Below are 25,606 nucleotides of genomic sequence, written 5' to 3'. Positions count from 1 at the left end.
CTAGTCTATTTTTATTTTTATTTTTAAAAAAGTTTTTAGGGGCGCCTGGGTGGCTTAGTCGGTTAAGCGTCCGACTTTCGCTTGGGTCATGATCTCGCGGTTCGTGGGTTCGGGCCCCGCGTCGGGCTCTGTGCTGACTGCCAGCTCAGAGCCTGGAGCCTGTTTCAGTCTGTGACTCCCTCTCTCTCTGACCCTCCCCTGCTCANGGGGGGCGGGTGCAGAGAGGGAGGGAGACACAGAATTCAAAGCAGGCTCCAGGCTCTGAGCTGTCAGCACAGAGCCCGATGTGGGGCTTGTGAACCATGAGATCATGACCTGAGCTGAAGTCAGACACTTAACCAACTGAGCCACCCAGGTGCCCCTCTAGTCCATTTTTAAATAACAATTCTTTTAGTGATACAAATATAGATTCATTTAATTAAAATAGGATGTACATTTAATTTCTTATAATCTCTCTTTCCTCATCATTTTATCATAAATTTACCTTCTTTCGATATTTCTTCCTTTACATATTAGTGCTATTTTATACTTTGCCCTGTTCATTGTCATTCATTCATTTTATTCATGCATCCTTCCAACAAACATTTACCGAGTATTTGCTAAATATCAGCAAATTCTTCCTTCTCTTTTCTTTTCATGTTGTACTTACTATCGTTCTAAAACTTATTCAATAATATAATAATGGGCCTATTTTTCATTCCATTGATGCTGATCTACCCAGAACTTCCATCTGATAGCTATTAATTTTACATCTTTACTCCTAAAGGTGAGATGAAATGTGGTGGGGAGAGGAGGGTGGTAAGGAAATAAATTATGTGTATTGTTTGCATCCAATGTGCAGTGCACCTAAGTATTTAATACATACTATCTTAAACAAGTTTCGTAATGACTAAATAAAGTAGGTATATTATTATACCCATTTCATAAATTGGGAAACTGAGTCTCTTCCCACCAAAGGGACAGGCTGCACAAGATCTCTCCTTGGTCTGTCTGACACCAAAGGTTTTTTGGCAGCTCTTCTAAGAAGCAAAATTGGTGCTCAGTATTTTTAAAAAAATCTTTGAATAAGATTTTGTTTGAATCTATGCTATTTGTAAAACTCAGACTGTCTCCTCTAACATATGCCTCTAAAACCCACATACTGTTTAAATAAGTCACTAAAGAAATACCTTTATGCCAGGATTTCTGTAGCAAAGGTAGACAACTCATACAAAGAAAATGCTAATGAATAAATTTAGAAAATTCTGAAATCTATCAGCCCTGACAATATTTTGTTTTATTATTTTCTGGACCATTATTCTACTATTACCAGGAGTAACAGATAATAGATGATGAATACATTAGGCATTTAAAAATTAGTATATAATTACAAATTAAACCAAGGAAAAACACAAACATAAAATGCCCATTTTTATTAATAGAGATGAAATGACATATCACAGAATTAATGTTAATGAAACATTATGTATTATGTTGAATTCTCTCTAATTATTTCATATTAGTAAGTACCTTATATTCTTCATAGTCATTGCTGTCTAGCAAGTCCCTTTTCTCCACTTCTATAAGTTGTTCTGCAGAGGGCTTAGCTGGTAGATGCTTAATAGAGGCTTGCTGGTATATGGGTTTTTCATTAAAAAACAATTCCTTCCAATCATGCATCACCTTATATGGAATCACACTATAGCAAAAAAGATTTTAAAAAAAGGTAGAGACAAATCAATGGCCAATATATAGTCAATCAATAGTCAAATACACCCCTTCAAGCTTAGCCTTTCTACTATCACATTCATTCCCCAGGATCTGCTATTTGAGGCTAGAGATTCCATTTACTATCACTATATATTACTAATGGCTAGTAGAGTGTCTGGAACTCAGTAGGTTTGAATGAATGAACGTTACTTAAACCCACCGGTCCTTCAAACTTTCATATAAACTGTGGACTGGCAGAACATTATATCTTAAAATGATGAGCACTGTCACAAAACTTAGGTTCTTTAATTGCTATCTATGATATTAAATGGCTGTGCAACCTCAGAAAATCATTTAAATGCTCTATATCAGTGTTCTCCCGTGCAAAATGAACAGACAAAGTATTTTCCAAAGCCCCTTTAAGATGTGGGTTGCTTGGGAGCTCCTTGGTGGTCCAGTGGCTAGTATAAGATGTCAGTTGCTTACATATTAGCAAATAATTTGTAATAGATCAAATATACACTGGTTTTTTTTTATTATCATTGCATATTTGATAACCTTTAAAATTATTTTTCAGTAACTGTTTCTATTTAAATCTGGTGGAAGATTAAGAGGTAATCAGGAAAGATTGATGGGAAAATGGTTTCAAGAAGAACAAAATGCAAAGACAGGAAAAAGTCTTACATTCAGATAGATTTCTCTAAAAATAGTTGGACTAGAGCTTGAAATTACAACAAAAAGGTAGTATTTCAATAATTTCATTCTGATACATACTACATGGATGAACCTTGAGGACATTATGTTAAATGAAATAAGCCAGATGCTAAAAGAACAAATAATGTATGGTTTCTGTTCTGTAAGGTACCCAGTTTAGACAAAGGCAGAGACCAAAAGTAGAACAGAGGTCCTAGGGGCTGGAGAGTTATTTACTGGGTACATTGCTCCAGTTTGGGATGACAGAAAAATTCTGGAGGTGGATGGTCAAGATGGTTGCACAATAGTTTGAATGTACTTATGTCACTGAAGTGTGCATCTAAAATGTTTAAAAGAGTCAGTTTTATGTTATGTATGTTTTAACACAATAAAAAACTTTATCTTAATTAAATGTACAACCTGAAATATAATCACATTATGTTTTCCATTCATAAAATGTTTGTAGTTGCTAAGGGTCACTTTGTAGAAATATGGAACTTTACGAATTAATAAGCTTAGGTATAGAAATATTGTAACATGAGAATTATTGAAATGGCATTATTGGCTTCTATGGTGAAGTAAGTAATTAACAACTTGTAAACTGTCCAAAAGTTAACCTTACAGTTACTTACTTAATATCCTATTATCTGAATATCAATAATTTTAAGGAGTAATCTAAAAGTCAGTTCTTTTGAGTAGGCTGATACCAAGAATATACTGTGCTTTAGAAAATAATATGTACGGATGACATCTTGTTTAATGAAGTAATAAGAGTTTATCTTGACTGATAGTAATATAGACTAATAAAACATTAAAGTATATGTATAATTGTTGTGTTCAGTTGGAACTAAAAGACACATTATCTTATACCATACACAAAAAATAACTCAAAATAGATTAAGACTTGAATGTAAGACCTGAAACCATAAAACTCCTAAAAGAAAACATAGGCATCAAGCTCTTTGACATTGGTCTTAGATTTGATACCAAAAGCAAAGGCAACAAAAGCAAAAATAAACAGGTGGGACTACATCCAACTTAAAAGATTCTGCAAGGCAAAGGAAATGATCAACAAAATGAAAAGGCAACCTACTGAATGGGAGAAAATATTTGCAAATCACATATCTGAAAAGGTTAATATCTAAAATATATAAAGAATTCTTACAACTCAATAGCAAAAAAAAAAAAAAAAAAAAAAAAAGAAACAAAACCAAACAATCCAATTAAAAATGGGCACAGGATCTGAATGGACATTTTTCCAAAGCAGACATACAGATGGCCAACAAGTACATGAAAAGATGCTCAACATCTCTAATCATCAGGAAAATGCAAATCAAAACCACAATGTGATATCACCTCACACTTGTCAGAATGGCTAGGATCAAAAAGATAAGAAATAAAAAGCAAGGATGTGGAGAAGAGGGAACCCTCTTGTGCACTGTTGATGGGAATGCAAACTGGTACAGCCACTAGGGAAAACAGTGGGTTCTCAAGAAGCTCTTAGTCTGAGTAATTTGAAAGGCGTACATATTTAACCAGGTTGCCTTATCCCTGTCCTTGCAGAATTAATCTCACTGATATCCCCTGTGATATCATTCCCCTATAACTTTCAGCAAAGAATATCACGAGAAACAGGTCTATGAAGCCAGATGATGCATTTGCTTAAAGATGTTGCTGACGAATTCTCCACTAGATCTATGACACTACTCAGTGTATCTTAGGTGAGTGTACCAAGTGAGAGAGCTATTGTTCTAAAGTTAGTGCCAAGTATTCTGTAAAGAACTAGAATGGAAAATGGAAAACACATGACAGATTGTATTTTCCTTTTTCCTTTGTCTACCAGGAAGCTCAGATAAAATTTACAGTTCAGTTGCAGCCACTGGCAGATCTACTAGTACCAATATAACTGTGTTCTAATTTATCTTTTGGTCTTAACTTTCTACTTTAATTTGGATTTTCCTTTGTTCTTATCTGGCATATTTCTAATATGTTTTGTATTGTTGAATATTTCCTTATAAATACATTGATTCTTTTTAGAAACAAGGTATAATGAAAATAAATAGATTTAATGACTAGTAAAATAATTTTTAAATAATTCCAATCTTTCAGAAAGTTCCAAATGTGTCAAATAAATTATCATATTTGTCTTTGTAAATTACGGTAAATTTAGACACAAAGTTTAAATGTTAAAAGACATATAAATGCACCCTAAGTAAAGCTCATCAGTGTATAAATTGAGTCAGTAATTCAGGTATAATGGACCCCACTGGTTAGCACTTTTTTCATGAAAAATTTTGTCTTTTCTTATCAACTGAGTGTCTACTTGTACAATCGCCATTTTCTATGATGTCTGTACTGTGATAACTTAAAGAGTAACACTTACTTATCTGTCAACATTCTGTAGTCTGCCACTTTAGTGGACAAATCAAGTATTTGATCCAAAATTTCCGCACACATTGTGTAATGTTTTTTATAACGAGCTTGGGCTCTTTCTGCAGCAATCTGTTCATGAATTTCCTTTTCTCTGATGGCTTGTTCCTCAAAATCAATCTTGGCTTGTTTTGCCAAAGCCTATAAAGACAGACATGGTTGAGTCAATGTAATTGTGTGATGTTTCAAATGAAAATAATGTTATCATTTCAATAGGCAAAAAAAAAAAATCTCTAAACAGAATGAAACCTCCTTTTATACCAAGAAAGACTTAATCATGAAGGAACACTTTTTTTCCTCATTAAGTACTGAGTATGACGGCAATGACAGTATTAGAAATATTCCACCTTTACCTTATCTTGTCAGCAACATATAGTACAGAGAAAAGTGGTCTGACTGTGGAAAGCCCAACATAGATTAACAATAAGTTCGATCTCTAATGTGTAAAAAAAAGCCTTGAGTTCATAGGTTTCAGATCGTCAGAGTCAGGGATCACAGAGAAACAGGCAAATCTATGCTAGACCTTATCATGGTGGCCCCTTCATACCCGGCTTAGGAGCCTTAACCGGACACATCTGCTCTGTCCAGCCAATGCCCTCTGTCTTGTAGTGAGAGTTCTAGGACACTAATTTATACTTAGAAAATATTTTGGAAATTCCCTGATATTACTGGCTCGAGCATATCACACATGCGCCAACAAATGTTAAATGTATTTAGACAACCAAAAAAACCTTTTGCTGTTACAGCCTTTATAAATCAGAAAAATTCACTCAGAGAACGTTTATTTCTGCAGAAAGTAATGAAATACTTAAGAGTTCACCATGACCCTCTGCTTGGTTTGCACTATTATGTTGTTCAGAGAAACACTTTCTTCACATAAAGTACAAAGGTCAAACTCAGCATGATTAAATGTTGCTTTCAAATAGCTGAACTGGCTCCTTGAGAGATTCCATCCTGTGCTAACATGCTCCAGAAACAATTCTCGCCTCCTGTAACTTAACCCGCTGGGTTTAAGATGAAGGGGAACTTGGGCCTTGGAGAGGCTGCCATCAAAGTCAAGCCCCAGCTCATGTACAGGAGGCAAGTCCTTGGCTCCTCTCAGAGCCCCCCATCCCTAGCCTCCATGTCCCATGAGTGGGGGTATTAATAAGACTTGGCATGCACAGAAAAAACTCACTACACCATCCTGTCAGGGCAAATATTTCTTATGGTCCTACTCACACATGACTAAACGCCTGACAATGCACTGCTTTCGTCTGCGAAACCAAATGGAAGCTTCCTTTCTTTTTGTTACTGTTGTTTTATTTTGTTTGTTTTCTATCTACAGGGAAAGGGGTTGGGTTGGTTGCCCTTTGAAGTCAATTCTGTACGCTCGGCAAGTTCGGGAATCAGAGCAGAACTTGCCACTGCTGTGTTGCTCTGCAGGCCGCGATTTCCTGGGGCAAGAACACAATGTAAGCACAAGGCTTTAGGGCAGGCTTCATGACCTGCAAAGAGGTCAGACGAAAGTGGAGTCCAAAAGGGCAGCCGTAACTAGATGAGCACTTATAGACACGGTGACGGTAAAATGTGCCCGGGGGGCCACTTGACTGCAGAGTGCCCATAAAGCACTATGGAGTGACAGGACCCGAGCCTTGAAGAGAAGGGCAGAATGTCCCCAGCAGGAAGAAAGCAGCCTTCATCTCCGAGCTCTCCCTTCTTCCTTCCAACCCTTTCCTTCTTTTTAGCTGCTAGTTTTCTACCCTCGCCCCACCTAGCCTCCCCGTGCTAAGCCCACCACAGTTTCCTGTCCCCTTACAGCACAGTGGGTTGAAGCCCTAAAAAAAGAAAGAAGGAAAAGGAAAAAGGAAGTCTGTGGGAGGTAGTAAATCTTGGTGGTTACGAGCCCAGACTCTGGAGTCTGATAGAGCCAGCTGTGCTCCTGTCTACACCACTGACAGCTGTGTGACAGCGAGCTTTCTAAATCTCGTTTTCCCTATGTGTAAAACATAGATAAGGAGAGTGTCTACTTCAAATGGCTGTTGTGAGAATTCTATGTGCATGTAATAAATATAGCTCCATGCTTGACTCTTAAATACTCATCAAAGGTTAAATATTATTATAATTAAGTACTGCTCATAATAGCAGGTGGAACAGAAATTTGAAATCAGAAATTCTTAATATAGAAAATATGCCCAATTATTTTAAAGGAAGAGATAAAAAGATTTAATCTAAAAACAAAACAGACAAAAACTGATGATGGAAAACATGAAGTTCTCTCTCTCTCTCTCTCTCTCCCCCTCTCTATCCCTTTCTGTACCCCCCTCCCCCCACACCTTCTTTATTTTTTTTTTTTTAAATTTTTTTANGCCCCCCCACACCTTCTTTAAATGTGCTAGACATTGGCCTAAGCCCTGGGGAAATAGCAGTGGACAGAAGCAAACATGATCCCGTCCTCAGGAGCTTACACCCAGTGGGGGAGACTGTGAAGAGGCCACACAATGACTGTATACTTGCACAGTATGAGGCACCAGGGAAGGACTCTGGGGTGCGGCGCATAACAGGAGGCCTGAACCGGGCAAGAGGTGGCAAGTGCACAGAGCTCTGAAAGATGAGGATTAGCTGAGGAAAAGGCATGTGGGAAGAAGGAAAAGCAGAAGAAATGGCTTGTTCAAGGATCCGAGGGCAGGCCAGCGTGGCCGGAGTCTGGGAGACGGAGGGAAAGAAGGTCTGAGCAGGGATCTGGTCAAAGGGAAGTCATGGGTGGGCTTTTGAGTGTGAGGGCAGTGGTCAAATCTGCGGGGTAAGAAGATTCCTCTGGCAGCAGAACAGAGAATGATTTGGAGGAGATGAAAGTAGGGCAGGCAATATGTAGAAGTTATCTCTAGTTTTCCTTTCAATTTTAACAAGTAGACAGATGTCTTTTTAACTCCTGCTTTAGGGAATTTCGGCAAGACAGAAAAGCAGAAGCTGTAGGAAACGCCTCTTCTCTTTAAAAGGCTATCTTCAAAGGTGAATTAATGTAGGTCACTCAGTGAGAGAGGAGAGAAGGGAAGATTTTGAGAGCAAAGAGAAAGAGGAAGTGATGCACACCTGCTCCCCGGCACTTCCTGGGGAGCAGCAGAGCCTCAGAGGGGAACATGTGAGGGACCAACAAAGCCTGGAATAGCCTCCGTGAAGACATGTGCCTCTGTAGGCGATGTGCGGGCTGGTAGCTGAGGCCCCAGAGGCAACAGGCTGGACCTGGGCCTGATGACTGCAGTGTGCTTCCCTGATGTCTTGGCCTGTGACCTGGGGCGCTGTGAATCTCGGAGGGCAGACATGGGCTGCTGGACTTCAAGCTCAGGTTGATTTAAAGAATATAAAAAATGTTATGTTCTTGTATACCCCAATTGTAGTTGCTAATTCATAGCCTCTCAAAATGGATGAAGGAGACCATTGCGGTGGTAGTAGTAGAGACAGGGGTGTGGTATAGACATGGGGAAAAATGGACAAATTAAAGAGATAGTACATGAAATTGATAGGACGTAGTGATGTTCTGGCTATGGAAGAGAGGGTTCAAGTGGACCCTGAGATTTTGCACTTGTGTAACTGAATAAAGGGTGTCATCATTTATTGGGATATAGAACCTTGAAAAAGGCCAAGTTAGTAACAAGAGACATACATTTGGCCTTAACACGTTGAATTTGAGGAGTCTCTGAGAAATCTGAGTAGAGATGTCAGGAGAGCAGTTGAGCATATGGGTCTTTACTGCAGAAGGCAGAGATATAAAGGCAGGAGTCATCTGTCTATGGCAGTGACTATGCCCCCATGGTTGTCGATTAGGGGGACCTCTGAGAAAATAACACAGAGGAGAAAAAGAAGAGGCCTGTGACTAAGCTTTAAGGAACCCCGACGTTAAACATTTTGGTATTCGAGAAGAATGAGCCGACAAAGAAGGTCAAGAAGGGGCAGCCAGTGAAGTAGGAAGAAAAGCAGGAGAGCATTTCCACAGCAGGACTCAACAGAAAGGGACCACGTGAGAGCAAATCAATAATTAATATTAATAATATAAAGTATTATTAATATCTGTATCATTAACAGACTTAAAATCTTTAAAAGTACTTCTAGAATTTTCCCCCTTCTTCCACCACAAACAATAACAAAAACTACAAAAACAGCCACAAGTAACAAAAACAATTTTAAAAACTCTCTTCTTCACAAAAGTGAAGCAGTAGAATGATTTGCTGTGGGGAACAAAATGTATTTTGTTTATTTAGTGCATGATGCTGGAAAGAAAGTTCTGTTCTTTTGGCAAATTCAATTCAATATTCACTTCTTTGGCTCCTACACCAGCTACTGTTGATGTAGGGGGTGATAGAGCCAATGTTTAGGGAGGTAACCTGCAAAACCAAGCTGTCTCACAGACAGGGGTGCCAGAGAAGCACATACCTCAGCTTTAGGGAAAGGTAATCATTATGAGAGGAAGGAATATAATTTTTTTCAGATGCCTTACAACCTCACAGTTCTGGTCTCTGAGGCTCTAGCAGGCCTGAGCATTCCAACCTTCTGACATTAATTCAAGGCCAGTTAAAGAAAAAAGGAGGTAGCGCTTCTCATCACAGCGAGACAAGTCCTACTATAAATGCTTTACTATTCTGCACTTAATTAACCGGGCTTGAAGCAAACATATTTTTCAATAGCCACTTAGGAAGATTAGCTAAACACATTATTAATGCAAGAAAATGCCATTCAATCCATTCAAGTTTACTCTTATATATAAAAAAGAGGAATGAAACCATTATCCAGATAATTCAGCTCTTTAAGAGGACACTCGAGATCAGTGTTCATGCGGTTCAAATTCTTGGACGTATGGTTCTTCACCCCTCGCCCCTAACATTTCAGCTATGTCTGTTCTACAAAGCAAAAGCACTATTTTCCTGACTCTCCAAACTATATTTCTAAGAATTGTATAATTTTGGCAAAAGCTGTATTCATTTTCATGGAATATCACCGTGGAAACCATAAGGCTGATAAATAAAGCATTTCCTTCCTATTTTTTGTAAGGTTTTCTCTTCTGCTCAGCCTAGTTTTGTGACTATTTTATGACAGTAAAGACAGGCTATTGAAAGTGCCACTCACATGAATTTTGCATTTCTTCAATCAAATCTAGACCAACGAGTTGAATAAATTTGGAATATCTCCAATAAGAAATAGGCAAGAATTAATCTGTACAATCTATTGATAGAACAGATCAATTTTGATTATTAGAACCCTTATACACATAAAGATAAGGAAAAATATTTATGCGTTAAATAATTGAAAGAGCTAATTATTTTCATTTTCAGAGCTATAAAAGGACCTAGACACAATACCATAGAAGCCACGAGCATACCTATCATCTGGATCCTGGTATCTATGTACAATCTCAAATACAGTCAACCAGAGTACCCTGGATAAATCGTTTGCTTTGGTTTGGAGGAAGGAATAATACAATATGGAGTTGACACAATCTTATTTTATCAGAAAGCAAGGAATCATTTATTAAAGACCAATCGTGTCTCATTAAAAGGAGGCAGCTTAAAAGTGCTCTCACTGACTGAGAATATTCACCTAGAATAACAAACATCAATACCATTCTAGTAAACTTAGCTGACTGTAAAGAAAAATGAAGTTGCATATGCATCTAGAAAAAGGGAGTAATGACACAACTGAAAATTAGATTACCATTAATTTTTTTGACAGTAACACTTTTCCCAGAAGAAAATGGAATAATGTATTCAAGATATTCAAGGAAAGAAAATGTGGACTAAAGATTTTATATACAGCAAAACTTGACAATCGGGTATAAAAGGCATCTACTGTTCTCAGTATGCCATACATAATATCCAATACAACATATAGGGAATATTGTTCCCTGAGCCCTTCTTGTAGAATGTCCTAGAGAATGGGTTTCAGACAAGCAAAACGACCAGAGAGATGTGAACACAAAGATGGGTGGTGAACATCGAATATTTGTAGAATCAAGACTAAAGAGAGAGTGTAACATGTAGAAGCTCTATGTGCTGTCAATGTAGTTACAAAAAAGTAAAAGTGGGGAGACAAGAGAGAGATTGTATAAAAAATTAACTCTAAACACAGTTTTGTTTACCTTGACTTGGTAGAAAATATCAAGAGTACCCTTAGAAATATTTTTAAGGGAGCTATTGTTTACCGCTTCTCGATCAAGAGCATCCTGGAAATCTTTAAGTCGTCTTTCCTCATACTGCTTTTCTCTGAAAATTCTGTTTTGCCATAAAACTTCTTTTTCATGTCGAACATGCATGAGCTGCACAGCGATCCTGCGTTCCTGCTGGGATTGCCGCATCAGCCGGTTAATCAGCTGCTCTTCCCGGTACGCCTCCTGAAAACACCATTGGAGGAGCCAATTATTTGCCAAAGCCATGTCCAAATTTCCCATTGGGTTAAGGAGCCTATGTATCAATAATGTCTAAAAGGCATAGTATTCATCAGCATCCATTTCTGCCATCTGATTTAAATCCGAACATGGCAAAAATTGTTATAAAAATGAAAATTTCCAACAAATATTGTATGTTCAGTTTTGGTATCTGGAAGCATTATGATCTTGCAAGTCACAATTATTTTACATGAATTCTTACTTTGTTTAAAATCCAATGAAAAATAAATCTGGTGACTGTTTTCAAGATTTGATAAATAAGAGATAGGATTCAAAATTTATAAGGAAGCTTTCAGAAATGCGAAATTTCTGAAATAAATACTCGTTGTAAAAACAAATACAGGCTTTGGCTGAAGATAGCGGATCTGGTTAGTTGCCAGTGTGGAGAGCTGACTACATGAGTGAGGAAGAGCCACAACCTGATGGAATGGGAAGACTGGAGGACAATCTAAGGGAAAATGACCTACTGCTTATCTTGTAAAATCTCACTGGTTGTGATCTGAAAAAGAAACTACATGTATTCTCTTGGTTCTCTTGTCTATTTCAAGAGAACAGAAGGGGAGTTGGTAAATGAACAGTGGAAAAAAAAACATTAAACTGGGAATCAGAAGCCATTGCCACCCCAGTTGTACCATTAATTGGAGGTATGGTCTTGGACAAGTAACTTGGATTTTCAGGGCCTATTTTTTGACAGGTGAAAGGAGGGGTTTTGGTGGAAGATGATCTCCAAAGCCCTTCACACTCTCATTTTGCCTAAACAGAGACATCATGTGGAAGGAGGAGGTAATTAGAGTTCTCAAAGGGGAAGATGTAAAAAAATACTTAAACATTGGAGTTGTCCATTTAACACCGAACAATCTAATTACTTAGGAAGAAAATATGGCATCATTAATGACATTGTTTCAAATGATCTCTGCCACTATGAGATTATGGGAGAAATATCATATATGTTTTCAGAATCTAGATGCAAACAACAATAGTGCTCTGTGGTAAATTCCAAAACTTGAACCTGGGAATTATATAAAAATGTAGATTAAATACAATTTAAACTGAAAATAAATATGAATTTTTTTGTTAGTGCCATGAAGATAAAGAATTAAATTGTGAACAACTTTGAAATATGTCTAGTCTAGTTATAAAATTCTAGAACCTTTAATGTTAATTATTTGTTTCCTTTTGAGATCCAGTAGTGGAGCTTAGGCAGCATGTAAAAATGGCCCCAAATTCTTCAGTTTTCTTCATCCACATCCTTGCAATGGTTCCTGCAGCTATTCTTATTAGAAAGGAGGATCTAGTTCTTCACTCCTTAAATATGGGGTACAGGGTATGGGGTAACTATTTGACTTGAATTGACCAATGGGACATTAGCAAAACAAAACAAAACAAAAGCCTGGGATTGATTTTCTTAATTGTCTTCTGACCCTACCACTGACGCCTCATTTTCTGCTTTGTTAGAAAATGAGAGACCATAGAGAGAGGCACCAGTCTTCCCAGCTCTCACCAAGCCACCAGCTCCCACCAAGCCACCAGCTGATGAAAGACAGGTAAGGGATGCCAGCGGAGACCAGCAGAAGGACAGCATGCCTGAGTCCTGCCCAAACAGCCTACTACACTTTGGGGTGGTTTGGGATACATAAGGCACAGTCACGGTCATATTTAAAAAAAAAATAACCTTGATTTATTATTCCAAGTGATTTATAATTAATATAGAATATATTCTATATTTGGTTATATGGGAAGGCAATTTAGTTGTCTAAATGATAGCTGGTCATTCTGACACTTGTAAAGAAGAAACTGAATTGGTCAGAATTGTTTCCATTACTACTTGAGTGACAACTCATTATGGGTGGAAAGGGAAAAAGAAAAGGGAATTGTTGAATGCTGAGTCAATACTACGGATATGAAGCTTTAGTATGAAGAACCATCAAGTGTATTAAGACCTGCACCCAAAAGTTGAATGGAAAAGATTTATTTTTTGTTCCCTTCTACAAGTAGTTCATATTTTAGAAATAGACTTTTCCAAAAATTTCACTGGGATGTGGAAACATTAGGTGCTCAGGGCAGCCTACAGATGTCTGTTTAACCTGTAACACAGATGAAATACTTTATGTCTGCAATGAATAAAATAATTAAAGTCACATTTCTCTTTTTAATTTTTTTAATGTTTATTTATTTTTAAGAGAAAGAGGGAGACAGAATGTGAGCAAGGGAGGGGCAGAAAGAGAGGGAGCAAAGAATCTGAAGCAGGCTCTAGGCTCCGAGCTGTTAGCACAGAGCCCAAAGTGGGGCTCAAACTCATGAACCACAAGATCATGACCTGAGCCAAAGTCTGATGCTTAACCGCTGAGCCACTCAAGCTCTTTTAATTATATTTGCAGAAGATTTAGACTGAGTTACAATCCAAAATACCCTCAATTTGGTTACCAGGCCCTCTGCCTCTGCTTGGAGCTGGAGCTTACCCTGGTCCGTGCCATTGCTTAGTTCTCCAAAGATGCCCGAGCAGCTCTCGTGGAGGAAGGAGATATTGTCAGAAAGACCTGGAAGCTAAATATTCAAGCATGTTTGGGTTAAGAAGTGGGGGAAGCATCTGATGTTCAAATGCCAGCTTCCAGTAAATAATATAGAAAGGGGGAAGGTAGAGACAGTGGAGTTGGAGTGAATCCTAAGAACCAACCAAGATGCTAGCCAAATGACCACAGAAACAGTTGGGAGACTGTTCATAATCTCCACTTAAATGCCTAAACTAAACTCATCAACTCTCCTTCAGTCCCGGTCCTCCCTCAGTATTTCCCCATCTCTGTTGATAACCCTATAAAGCTATGATACTGGGACCTATAAAGTGCTAGGGCCATCCTAAGTTCATTCTGCTCTTATCATTCCTAATACCCAATTCTTGACAAAGTGGTCTATTTTAACTCCTATGTATGTTTTTAAATCAGCCCTACTCCATTCCATACCTAGTGATACTGCCCCTACGGTAAACAATATGTGCCCTTCTTTTACCATGACTTCCCCCCCACCCTTCTCCAAAACTCCTCTTCCAAAAAAGTGTTCTTTCTCATCCTAAATCTCGTCATTTCATTCGTATAGTCACATTTCTTTCTAAATCACTGGACAAGATAACGAGTTCAACACAGATTGTTATTGTGACTCTCTCTTCACAAGCCCAACTACAACAGAGTCTACAAACCCCAGGGAACACTGCCACAACTTGGAAGCTAGAAAAGATATTCAGAGGCATTTCTGGCAGTTGGAGTACAAACGGGGCCAGAATAAAAGCATCCAGGACTGACACCAGATTCATGCTCCCCAAAGCAACAGATACTTGAGGGAAGCAAAGGAAATTCCAGCCCTGACAAATGCCATTTTCTCTTTGGGAGACAGAAGAATGGATAGAAAACAGGCCATGTTGCACATGAGAATTTCACATTCCACCACTGTGGCCCTGGTGTCCGCTGTGCACGGAGGTCAGGCAGGACACTGCACTAAAGGAGGCAGTGGGAATGGAGGCCCTTTGTTGCATACCCCAGCCTGCTTGTAGGAGTAGCATCTTTCCCCAACACTGAGAAGACACAGTTCCCTTGATGGAAATATCCGGAGCACTAACTTCTTTTAATGTCCTTTAGGCAGCTGGATCCCCGAACAAATCTCTGGCTACAGCTTTCAAACGCCAATGCTACTAGCAACCTCATATAAAGTGAGGAAAATGAGAAAGAACTCATTCACCCCATTCGCCAGGTAAATATCAAGTCTAGGTTATATGCAGAAAAATGGAAAGAAAAAACCTAGCAGCCAATAGACAAATGTTTTGTAATATTAAATGGAAATATGTTCAAAATTCCATTGCTAGTTATTAAATTTGAAATAGGTAGTTATTTTATCATCTACTTTTCAATTATCTAATTTCCATAATGTACAATTCTAATTAAAAGAGAGACTATCAAGTGAAAGTAAAGATGTATGGTTGAGTAAAGATATACATGAATCTGAAGTAAGAAATAACTATTTAGCACAAGGAGATGACAGTTGTTGTTGTTTTTTTTTAAGTTTTTCTCTAAGAAAGGAGTGACTCCATGGATAAATAGTTTCACTTCTTCATACTTATGTGAAACCGGTCTTTCATATTTCAGACACACGAATTTGTCTATTTACATTTGCATCTCAAATCACTTTCCTCCCCAAGGAGGAAGTTCTTCCTATCATCACAGCATCACCTCCATCCACTCAGCTGCCCAAGCAGGACACCTGGCCTCTCGTCCTACTTTTTCACTGCAACATGTCTAATGAACCATTAATACCTATTGATTTTACTACTAAAAAATAGCTCCTGAAGCCATTTCTCTCCATTCTCATTGTGATTGCCCTAAACTTAAACTAGGATAACTTCATACCTAGATTATGGTGACCATCGCCCTCACTTCCCTTTCACACACTAACCTAGTTTCTCGTTTATAGATCCTCTCCCAAACAGCAAGTTCTGTGAGAACACATTTCTCATTATTCTTGTTCACTATAGTATCCTACGCCTAGAACAAGTACCTAGAGCACAAAAGGGGTTCACCAAATACATTTCAATGTAACAGTTGATCAGCTATTCTCACTATAGCTGGATCAAATTACCTGGGCCCTAGCCCAGAGCTAGGATTGAGTAGGTCTGAGGTGAGGTGCAATTATTTAAATTCCTTAAAACTTTCAGGTGATTCTGATGCTGTAGGTCCAGGAATCATACTTTGAGAATCACTAGAGTAGACCAACAAACAAACTTAGAGGACTAACAACTTCTCCATGTTGTTTTCTTTTTAAAGGTCCCTTTTTGATAATTTCAATAGGTTACAAAAATTCAGTAATTTTTCATGATTAAAACTCTCAACAAATCAAGTATAGATAAAATGTAACTTAATATAATAAAGGCCATATATGACAAGCCCACAGCTAATGTCCTAATCAATGGTATAATCAAAGTTATCCATTTGTCAGCATGCCTTTAAGATCTGGAATAAGACAAAGATGCTCATTTTCACCATTCCTTTACGACATAATACTGGAAGTCTTAGCCAGTACAATTGACAAGAAAAAGAATAAAAAGTATCTAAATCAGAAAGAAAGAGAAAAGTAAAATTGTCTTTTTGCATATGATATGATCTTACATAGAGAAAATTCTAGGGGTGCCTGGGTGGCTCAGTCAGTAGAGCCTCTGACTCTTCATTTCAGCTCAGGTCATGATCTCATGGTCATGGGATCAAGCCTTGTGTCACACTCTGTGCTTAGTGTGAAGCCTGCTTGGGACTCTCTCTCTCTCTCTCTCTCNAAAAAAAAAAAAAAAAAGAAAACTCTAAAGACTACAATAATAGCAACAGAAAATATTTGTCAGAACTAAAAAACATATTCGGTAAAGTTGCAGGATATAAAATCAACATATAAAAATCAGCTCTGTTCCTATACATAATGGATAATCTGAAAAAGAGATGAGGAAAACAATGCCACTCATAATAGCATAAAAATTATAAATTATTTAGGAATAAATTCAACCAAGGAAGTAAAAGATCTGTACACTAAAACCACAAAACATTGATGAAAGGAAGTGAAGAATACACAAATAGATTAAGATATCTCATGTTCATGAGATTGGAAGAATTAGTAATGCTAAAATGTCCATAATATTTAAAGTCACATACATATTCAATAAAATCTCTATCAAATTTCCAATAGCATTTTTCACAGAAATTTTAAAAAATACTAAAACTCATATGGAACCACAAAAAACTTCGAATAGGTAAAACAATCTTGAGCAAGAAGAACAGAATTGTAGGCATCACACTGCTTGATTTCAAAATATATTACAAAGTTATGGTATTCAAAACAGCATGGTACTGTCATAAAAACAGACATATAGAACAATGAAATAGAATAGAGAGTCCAGAAATAACTCTATACTTGTTCAGTCAACTGATCTTCAACAAGAGTGCCAAGGCTACATAATGGGTAAAGACAGTCTCTTCAACAAATAGTGCTGGAAAATCTGGATGTCCACATGCAGAAGAATAAAAATGTACCCTTATCTCACAATGTATGCAAGAACCAACTCAAAATGGGTTAAAGATGTACACATAAGACCTGAAATTATAAAACTACTAGAAGAAAGTATAGGGGAAAAACCTTCTTGATATTGGTCTAGACAATTTTTTTAAATACGACCCCAAAAGCACAGTCAACAAAAGCAAAGATATATAAGGAGAATTACATCTAACTAAAAAGTGTCTACATATTAAAGGGAGACTATCAACAGAGTAAAGAGGCAACCTACAGAATGGGAGACTATATTAGCAAATGTACATTTAGTCAATATCCAAAATATATAAGGAACTCAAACAAGTAAATAGCGAAAACCCAATTTATTTTTTTAATGTTTTTACTTAATTTCTGAGAGAGAGAGAGAGAAGCAGCATGAGCAGGGGAGGGTCAGAGAGAGAGAGGGAGGCACAGAATCTGAAGCAGGCTCCAGGCTCTGAGCTAGCTGTCAGCACAGAGCCCGACGCGGGGCTCGAACCCATGAACCGTGAGATCAGGACCTGAGCCAGAGTCAGACACTTAACCTAGAGTGAGCCACCCAGGCGCCTCCCAATGACCCAAACAGACATTTCTCAAAAGACAGCAAACAAAAGCCAATAGATATTTGAAAAGGTGCTCGACATCACTAATTACCAGGGAAATGCAAATTAAAACCATAATAAGATATCACTTCACATCTGTTGGAATGGCTATTAAATAGTGGGGGAGAGGGAGAGAGGCAAACCATGAGAGACTCTTGAATGATGAGAACAAATTGAGGGCTGATGGGGGTTGGGGGGGAGGGGAAGGCGGAGATGGGCATGGAAGGGGGCACTTGTGGGGATGAGCATTGGGTGTTATACGGAATCCAACTTGACAATAAACTATTTGTAAAAAAAATTAAAATAAAAATAAAAGGGTCTGAAAAAAATAAACACACACACAAGAGGTAACAAGTGCTGGCAAGGCTGTGGAGGAAAGGGAACTGTTGGAAACTGTTGCTGGGAATGTAAATTGCTGTCGCCTTATGGAATACAATATGGTGGTTCCTCAAAACATTATGAATAGAACTACTGTATGTTCCCTCAATCCCACTTCTGGGCATATTTCCAAAGGAAATGAAGTCACTATCTCAAAGAGATGTCTGCACCCCATGTCTGTTGTAGCACTATTCCCAGTCGCTAAGGTACGGAAAAACCCAGAAGTCCACTGATGGATAAATGGATAGGGAAAATTTAGTGTATATACACAATGGGCACGTTGTTAACCCTTAAGAAAGGAAACTCTGCCATTTCTGACAACATGGATGCACCTGGAAGGCATTATGCTAAGTGAAATACAGTCAAACATAGAAAGATAAATACTGCATAATCCCACTTAAATGTCAATCTGAAAACGTAGAATTTATAAATGTAGATCTTAAGTGTTCTCACCAAACACACTAAAATTATGTGAGATGATGGATATGCCAATTATTTTCATTACGGCAATCCTTTCACAAGGTATACATGTATCAATCCATCACATTGGACACATTAAGTATATATAATATTTGTTTGTCAATTATACCTCAAAAGAACTGGGAAAAAGCTCCCTCTTACCTCCAAAAGTAGCAATACATACACATTGTTAACATAGATTTTAGATTCCTTTTTTGTCAGTATTTTTTAATTGTGGGAAAATACACATAAAATTTTCATCTCAACTATTTTTTAAGGGTACAATTCAGTGGAAAAAAGCACATTCACGTTGTATAACCATCACCAGATTTTAGATTCTTCAGTGAATGTTTTATACAGAAATTTTTTTCTGAGTGTATTTGCTGTGACGATGTGAAGATGTTCTGCTGACATTTGATTCAGAGTAACCAATACTAAATAAATAAGATATACAAATGTATGCCTAAAAGACTAAATTTTGCAAAGTTTCCAGCGCTATTAGTCAAGGAATATCTAAACATCTTACCTCTTGTGCTTCATGGGCTATTAACTGGTCCATCAACAGCCTCCGCCTTCTTTTCTCCCTTTGCTCTCGTGCAAAAGCATCCTCCTCAAGACGCTTTTGGATTTTTTTAATGTAGTCATCATCCGAATAAGTGTTTAACAAATCAGTAGTTGTCTGGCCTGCCGTATCTGAAGAAGGCTTGGAGGCACTAAGGACAACAGTTTTTATTAGGATTTAGAAAAACAGTATAACCACATGCCACTACTTGCAACTATGGAGGAAGATCTCGGGAAAAGGCTCCCTTCAGTGCTCTGTTAACTTACTAAGACAAGCACTAAAGCGAATCTTAAAACTTCATTGTGACATCCATGTCTTATCATTAGATTCCATTCACCCTATTTCTGGACTCTACACTGGGAGGTCCTTAGCACAGCCTTCTTTCTAGGCCTATCATCTATTTGTTCTGTCACTTGTCATGGTCTTCACTGGGCCCAGAGATGGGGGTTTCTTTTCTCTCCTCTGCCTGCTGGCTCTAGGTCTCGCATTGCCTCTCCTGTTTTAAGAGTAAGCACAATATTGATAACCAAAGTGTCAGGGAAGGCATACCTGTGCAAAAGTCAGCCGGGTCTACTAATGTCAGGACACAGAGTACTTCCGTGGATGGCTCAATCCACTACTCCCTTGTGCAAATGCAAATAGCTCTATGAACTCTCAATAATGTCCTGAATGCTTAGAGCAGTGGACCTGCTCTTACTGGGAGCTTAGAAGCTGAAAATTGACTTGCTCATCATGCCACACTTGCACTTACAAGACTGACCTAGCCTCTTGCCCAAGTCCTGGACACCCAGGTAAGAAGACCTGCTTCGCTTCTTATCCCACCTCAGGTCCAAAACTGAAGGATCCGGAAGAGCCTGGTGGTCTTACCAACAGAAAGCACACACACACTCAGTTTAGTGGAACAATGGTGGCTTAGCACAGAATTTATAGATTCATTCAAAAGTTATCTTTAAAAGTAAAAGATACAGGGGTGCCTGGGTAACTCAGTCAGTTAAGGGTCTGACTTAAGTCAGCTCAGGTCACGATATCACAGTTCATGGGTTCAAGCCTCGCATCAGGCTCTGTGCTGACAGCTGAGAGCCTGAAGCCTGCTTCGGGCTCTGTCTCCCTGTATCTCTGCCCCTCCTCCATTCACATTTCTCTCTCTCTCTCAAAAATAAACAAACATTAAAATAAATAAAGTCTGTTCAAAAAAAGTAAAATATATATTTTTATGTATATAAGGATCAAATAATCAATTCTCATCTGCATATCTCCTTACAAAAGAAACAGAATACAAGAGTAGAATGGAACAAGATATATCTTGTCACCTGCCAATATATAACAAGTTTTAATATTATAAGTAATTATTTTTAATATTNATATATAACAAGTTTTAATATTATTAGTAATTATTTTTAATTTTATAAGTTATTAATGTATTTAGTTTAAATATAACTTACTGTCTTATTCAAAAGACAAGGACATATTATTGTATGTAGGAACTAAATAATCATCAATTCTTATCAAACAGAAGTATTAAAGGAGTACAAAAGCACAGTTAATTCATGCTTAATGAAGTAATAATTGCATGTGTATAGTGTAGATCATATTGTATTATAGTTCATTTTTTGTACATTTGCTGCTCCCAGATGAACTCTGAGCTCATGAATACCCTAGTTACTCCTCTCTGTCCCTGAGCCTCATCGTCCTGACATGTAGTTGATGTCTGCTAAGTTTCAGGTATGCCAAGAAGCACTATACGGAGTAATTTTTAAAAAACCACACACTGAAATTCTGGTTATTTTATCAGCAGGGGCTCCACCTCCAGTTGTATTCTGTCACTGAGAGGCCTTGAGCAGAACCCAGGTAGTCAGAAAAGCCTCAGGAGGACCAAAGAGAAAGTTTAATGCTATTTACTAAAATTTAATTCAATTAAGTACTTATGAAAATTATGTGGCATAACTTTTTAGATCATTCGTTAAAATTCTTATTATATTTTTACTCAAATGTGTTCTTATAATGAGTTGGCTTTGGACTAGACATGGATTAATATGCTGAACATAGTCCTTGTCCTTTATGTATCAATCAGTCTGCCCTCCAACCATCTATCTGCTGTCTCATTCCAATTAAAGGCTGAAGAAAGCGACATGATATTTAGTTGAATAAATATTCATTTTCCTGGATGTGAGTTTCTCGAGGACAATAATTATGTTTTCTCTCTATTTGCTTGTCAGACCTCCACAGAGTTAATAATTGGGTGTGTAATTACATGACTAGTAATTGGAACCTTGGCCAAATTTGTGTGTACTTAAAAAGTAATTGCTGGCAACAGCCTAAAGAAAATCTATGAATCCAAATGTCAAATTATAGCAGCCAACAATCTCACCAAAAAAATAAAAAAACATATATATAGATGTATATATATGTATATGGCAGCATTTGTTGTTTTAGAAAATAAAGACATTGTACATTTGGGGAAAAAGCAGCCATGGGAGCTCTTACGTTGCTCTGAGACAACATTTCATTTTTCCACAAAGAAAAAAGACGGACTTAAAGATGACTTCCCTGAGGAACTGTATAAAGATGTAGCTGCAGAAATTGCTCCTTCTGGTCAACTTATGAGATTTTAGTCCTTTCTGGCATCAGTAGTGTGAAGTTTTTGAAAGAGCCCAGAACATACTTGATCCTAAGCTAAATATTCAGAGTGAACTAATGTACTGATTAATAAAAGGGGCTTAACAAAGTCCATACTGTTCCATAACTTTTGTTTTCTTTAACGTTTGCTCCAGACCAGTGTTTCCCAACATTCTTTAAAGAGAAAATGCTCTCTTGCAGCATATTGGAAGCAGTCTGCAGTCCCAGATGAGGCTGCAAAGTCACAGGTGACAGGTCCAGGGAATCTGGCTTCCCCATGGCCTCTCCTGCCACTCTGAGACCTGAAGTGAGGATGTCTATATTTCATACCTCCCAGTGCTAAATCTCTGGCAAGACCAAGTGAAGGCTTCTATATGGAAAGGTCCTGAGATAGACACTGCTATTTCCTTCCCTTTTTCCTTAAAACAGAGGAAAACAAGGTACCCAGCTAAAGACTACAGTTCACCAACTTCTATTCTACTAAGTATGGCCATGTGACTGAATTCTGGCCAGTAAACGGAAGCACCAATGTTACCTGGGACTTTGGGGAAGGTTCTTAGAAGGAGCTATTTCAGCTATTTCAGATATCTACTTTTTGCCTATCCTCCTTCCTTACATCTAGAACATGGATCAAATGGCCAGAGCCCCAGGAGCCATCTTGTATTGTGAATGTGAATTTGGGGACAAAAAAGGCACAAAAGAACAGTGGAACTAAAGGAAAGCCTCAGTCTTTGATGACTTTGGAGCTTCAACACGATTTGAACTGCTTACATTCTGATTTCTGTTACATGAGAGAGAATCCACTCTTGTCTGGGGTTTCTAAAGCTAACTGATAGACTTATGTGGAGGTTGGATCAGCAAAGGCAATAATAGTGAGGAGAGTAAATATTTGCAGCTGTATTGTACAAGGATGATCTTTAAAATATTTAACAGACTGACATGTCAAGGATACTGATCAATCAAAAATGGATGTTGGTACAGGAATGAGAAGACACTGCCATGTTTGGTGCTAATTCTGGTTGCCAAATTGTGATGAAATTGAGGTCCAAGGAAAGGGGCTGGCCATAGAGCCATAGAGAATACCACTCACCTACAAGTAACAAAAGCATTTCAATATTTTAATATGGTTGCACTGGTGGATACCATCTGTTTATTACTCCAGAGTGTGTGGCTGGTGAGATGAGTGAAAGAGTTGGAAGAAATCCAGTGGTTTCATGGGCCAGTCCAGGGTGAGTATAGTGGGGTTCAGGTGGTGGCTTCATGGGTGGGTAGGCTTGGATTGTGTTTTCTTTTTTCAAAAAAAATTTTAATGTTTATTTATTTTTGAGACAGAGAGAGGCAGAGCATGAGTGTGGGAGGGACAGAAAGAGAGAGAGAGAGAGAGAGAGAGAGAGACAGAGAGACGCCGAATCCCAAGCAGGATCCAGGCTCTGAGCTGTCAGCACAGAGCTTGACACTGGGTTTGAACCCATGGACTGTGAGATCATGACTTGAGCTAAAGTCGGACACTTAACAGACTGAGTCACTCAGGAGCCACTGGATTGTGTTTTCTTTAGGAGTCAGGGGCAGCCCTGATAAATGGCAGTGGGATAAGAATAGGACATCAAGAATTTCTGGGCACCTGAGGGGCTCAGGCAGTTAAGTGTCCGACTCTTGGTTTCAGCTCAGGTCAGGATCTCATGGTTTTGTGAGTCGAGCTCCACATCGGGCTCTGTGCTAGCAGCATGGAGCCTGCTTGGGATTCTTTCTCTCTCTCTCTCTCTGCCTCTCCCCAGTCATGCTGTCTCTGTTTCTCTTCAGTGAAAATAATAAAATTAAAAAAAAAAATAAAGTAAAATAAAATAAAATAGTTTCTGCAGAGGGTAGAAGAAAAGGTAATGTATGTATCCTTCATTTTGCTTTATTTTCCTTCCATACCTGACTTCCTCACGATCTCTTCTTCTTTTCTTATTCCTCTTCATTTGATTGTTTCTTTCCCTCAGAAATACTACTGTGGAACCGACTTACATAATTTCTGTCTATTTTTTTCTTTAACAGAGATTTAATTCACATTCCATAAAAGGTAAGTGACTAGAATTTGCGAAGTTTCCATTTAAAAATGCAGAAGAACTCAAGTTGCTCCTACCTATGTAATCCATAATCCCTAATCAACTATCTTCTGTGAGTCAATGACCCCTAATAGGAAAGAAAAAGGGAGAGGATCTTTATCTTTGGGCAAATGAAGCCCATTAACCAGGTATTTTTTGCAATGAACTCATTGAACTGACCATCTTAGTGACAGTTAAACTCATCTGACAACTTTTTATTGCCGGCCCCTGTGCTAAATGCTGTAGATGCAACACGAAAGAAACCAACTAGAGTCTAATAAAGGCTTTACGGGGACAAATTTGAATTAGTGGTAAACTTGAAACAGTTTTCATGAATGTTTTAAAAGAGTGTGAACTTAGGACAGTAAGCATAGCACAGAAAAATAAATTAACTGCACTATTTCTAAGTATTTAAAAGTTATAGTAGGACAAAATGTAGTTTTGTGACTGTGAAAACAATTCACATCTCACCTTTCTTTTGCCTGGAGATCCTTTTTTATTAATGCTTCAAACTCCTTAATCTCATTGGCCACATCCTTTAAAGAAAATTTGTTATCAGTTTTCTGCCTCTAAAAACCACTGAAAATCTTCATTTTACAAGCTTACAAGATGGTATGCACTACTAATCCAAGCTAATTAGGAGATAAGATATAAAAAACTGTACACCAGAATATTTTTATAATTCTGATTAGGCTAAATATATCTCAGACAATGTGAAAACTGCCTAACTTGAATCATTCTGCTCACGATTCCAGTTCTGACAGTGTGACAAAGGCCATTTGATGAGAATGAAGATTACCAAGGAATCAGGCTATGGACTTTTATTTACAATTCTTTTAAATAAGCAATAAGAATTTTTTGGATATAAATACTTCTCCAAAAATTGTTGTCTTGGATATTTTAAGCATTTCTTGTGCAACTTTATTTATGTTTTTAATTTGCTCTCTCAAAATTAGTTTAGCTCATCTTCTGTCTACTGCAAAGCTTTATTAATAAACTTTCATCAACTCAGAGAAATATTAGAACTATATACTTTTCTAAAATTTAGGTCTGAAAAACCTACATGAGTGTTACTCTTTAGAATCCAAGTATAAGATATTTTTCCAATATTAAAAAATAAAGAAATGTGGATGAACACAAAACACAAGGGGTTTAGATATTGCAGAGACGTGCTGCCTCTGCTTTACCAGCTCTGTGGACAAGAGTGAAACATTGAGGCTTTTGGAGGCTCAGTTTCCTTACTTAGAAATGGAGGGCAATAATACCCTACTTGGAGAGTTATTTAAAAGATAAAGATGATGTAAAGTGGCCAACCCAGATTAACATATAGCAGATTCTCAATAAATGGTAGCTATTATTCTTTTCCTGAGGTCACAGGAGAGAATATCATTAATAACCACTGTAGCATATGCAGTGTAGATTGGAGGAATTAGAATCAAAATGTAGTATTGCTTCCCTGTGAAATATAAGCACATTGTATCATACTGGAATGATTGACAGCTGGTACAGTCCAGTAAAATATCACTAGTATAGGTATCTTAAATTGAAAGATAGCAAGCAAACCACTTAACATTTCTGGACTCAGAAAAATGCATGATGAGAAAGAATTGAGTAAAATATTGAGGGA

The 25,606-nt window shown here is 37.8% G+C and overlaps 1 protein-coding gene across 1 annotated transcript in view; it reads right to left on the bottom strand.

Annotated features, from left to right (window-relative positions):
• The window catches only part of SPEF2 (sperm flagellar 2), a 187,517-nt gene that overhangs the window by 135,239 nt on the left and 26,672 nt on the right, over nucleotides 1-25,606 (bottom strand). Inside the window, exons 6-10 of the mRNA XM_077760172.1 lie at nucleotides 24,451-24,515; nucleotides 19,241-19,427; nucleotides 10,985-11,173; nucleotides 4,766-4,953; nucleotides 1,510-1,678 (exon numbers count right to left, since the gene is read on the bottom strand). Coding sequence (XP_077616298.1) covers nucleotides 1,510-1,678; nucleotides 4,766-4,953; nucleotides 10,985-11,173; nucleotides 19,241-19,427; nucleotides 24,451-24,515 — 798 coding nt within the window. The remainder of the gene's footprint in view (nucleotides 1-1,509; nucleotides 1,679-4,765; nucleotides 4,954-10,984; nucleotides 11,174-19,240; nucleotides 19,428-24,450; nucleotides 24,516-25,606) is intronic.

This window comes from Crocuta crocuta, unplaced genomic scaffold, assembly GCF_008692635.1.
Source record: "Crocuta crocuta isolate KB4526 unplaced genomic scaffold, BGI_CrCroc_1.0 scaffold150, whole genome shotgun sequence".
Lineage (NCBI taxonomy): Eukaryota > Metazoa > Chordata > Mammalia > Carnivora > Hyaenidae > Crocuta > Crocuta crocuta.
Note: the sequence above shows the minus strand (reverse complement) of the source record. Positions and strands in the feature narration are given on the sequence as shown.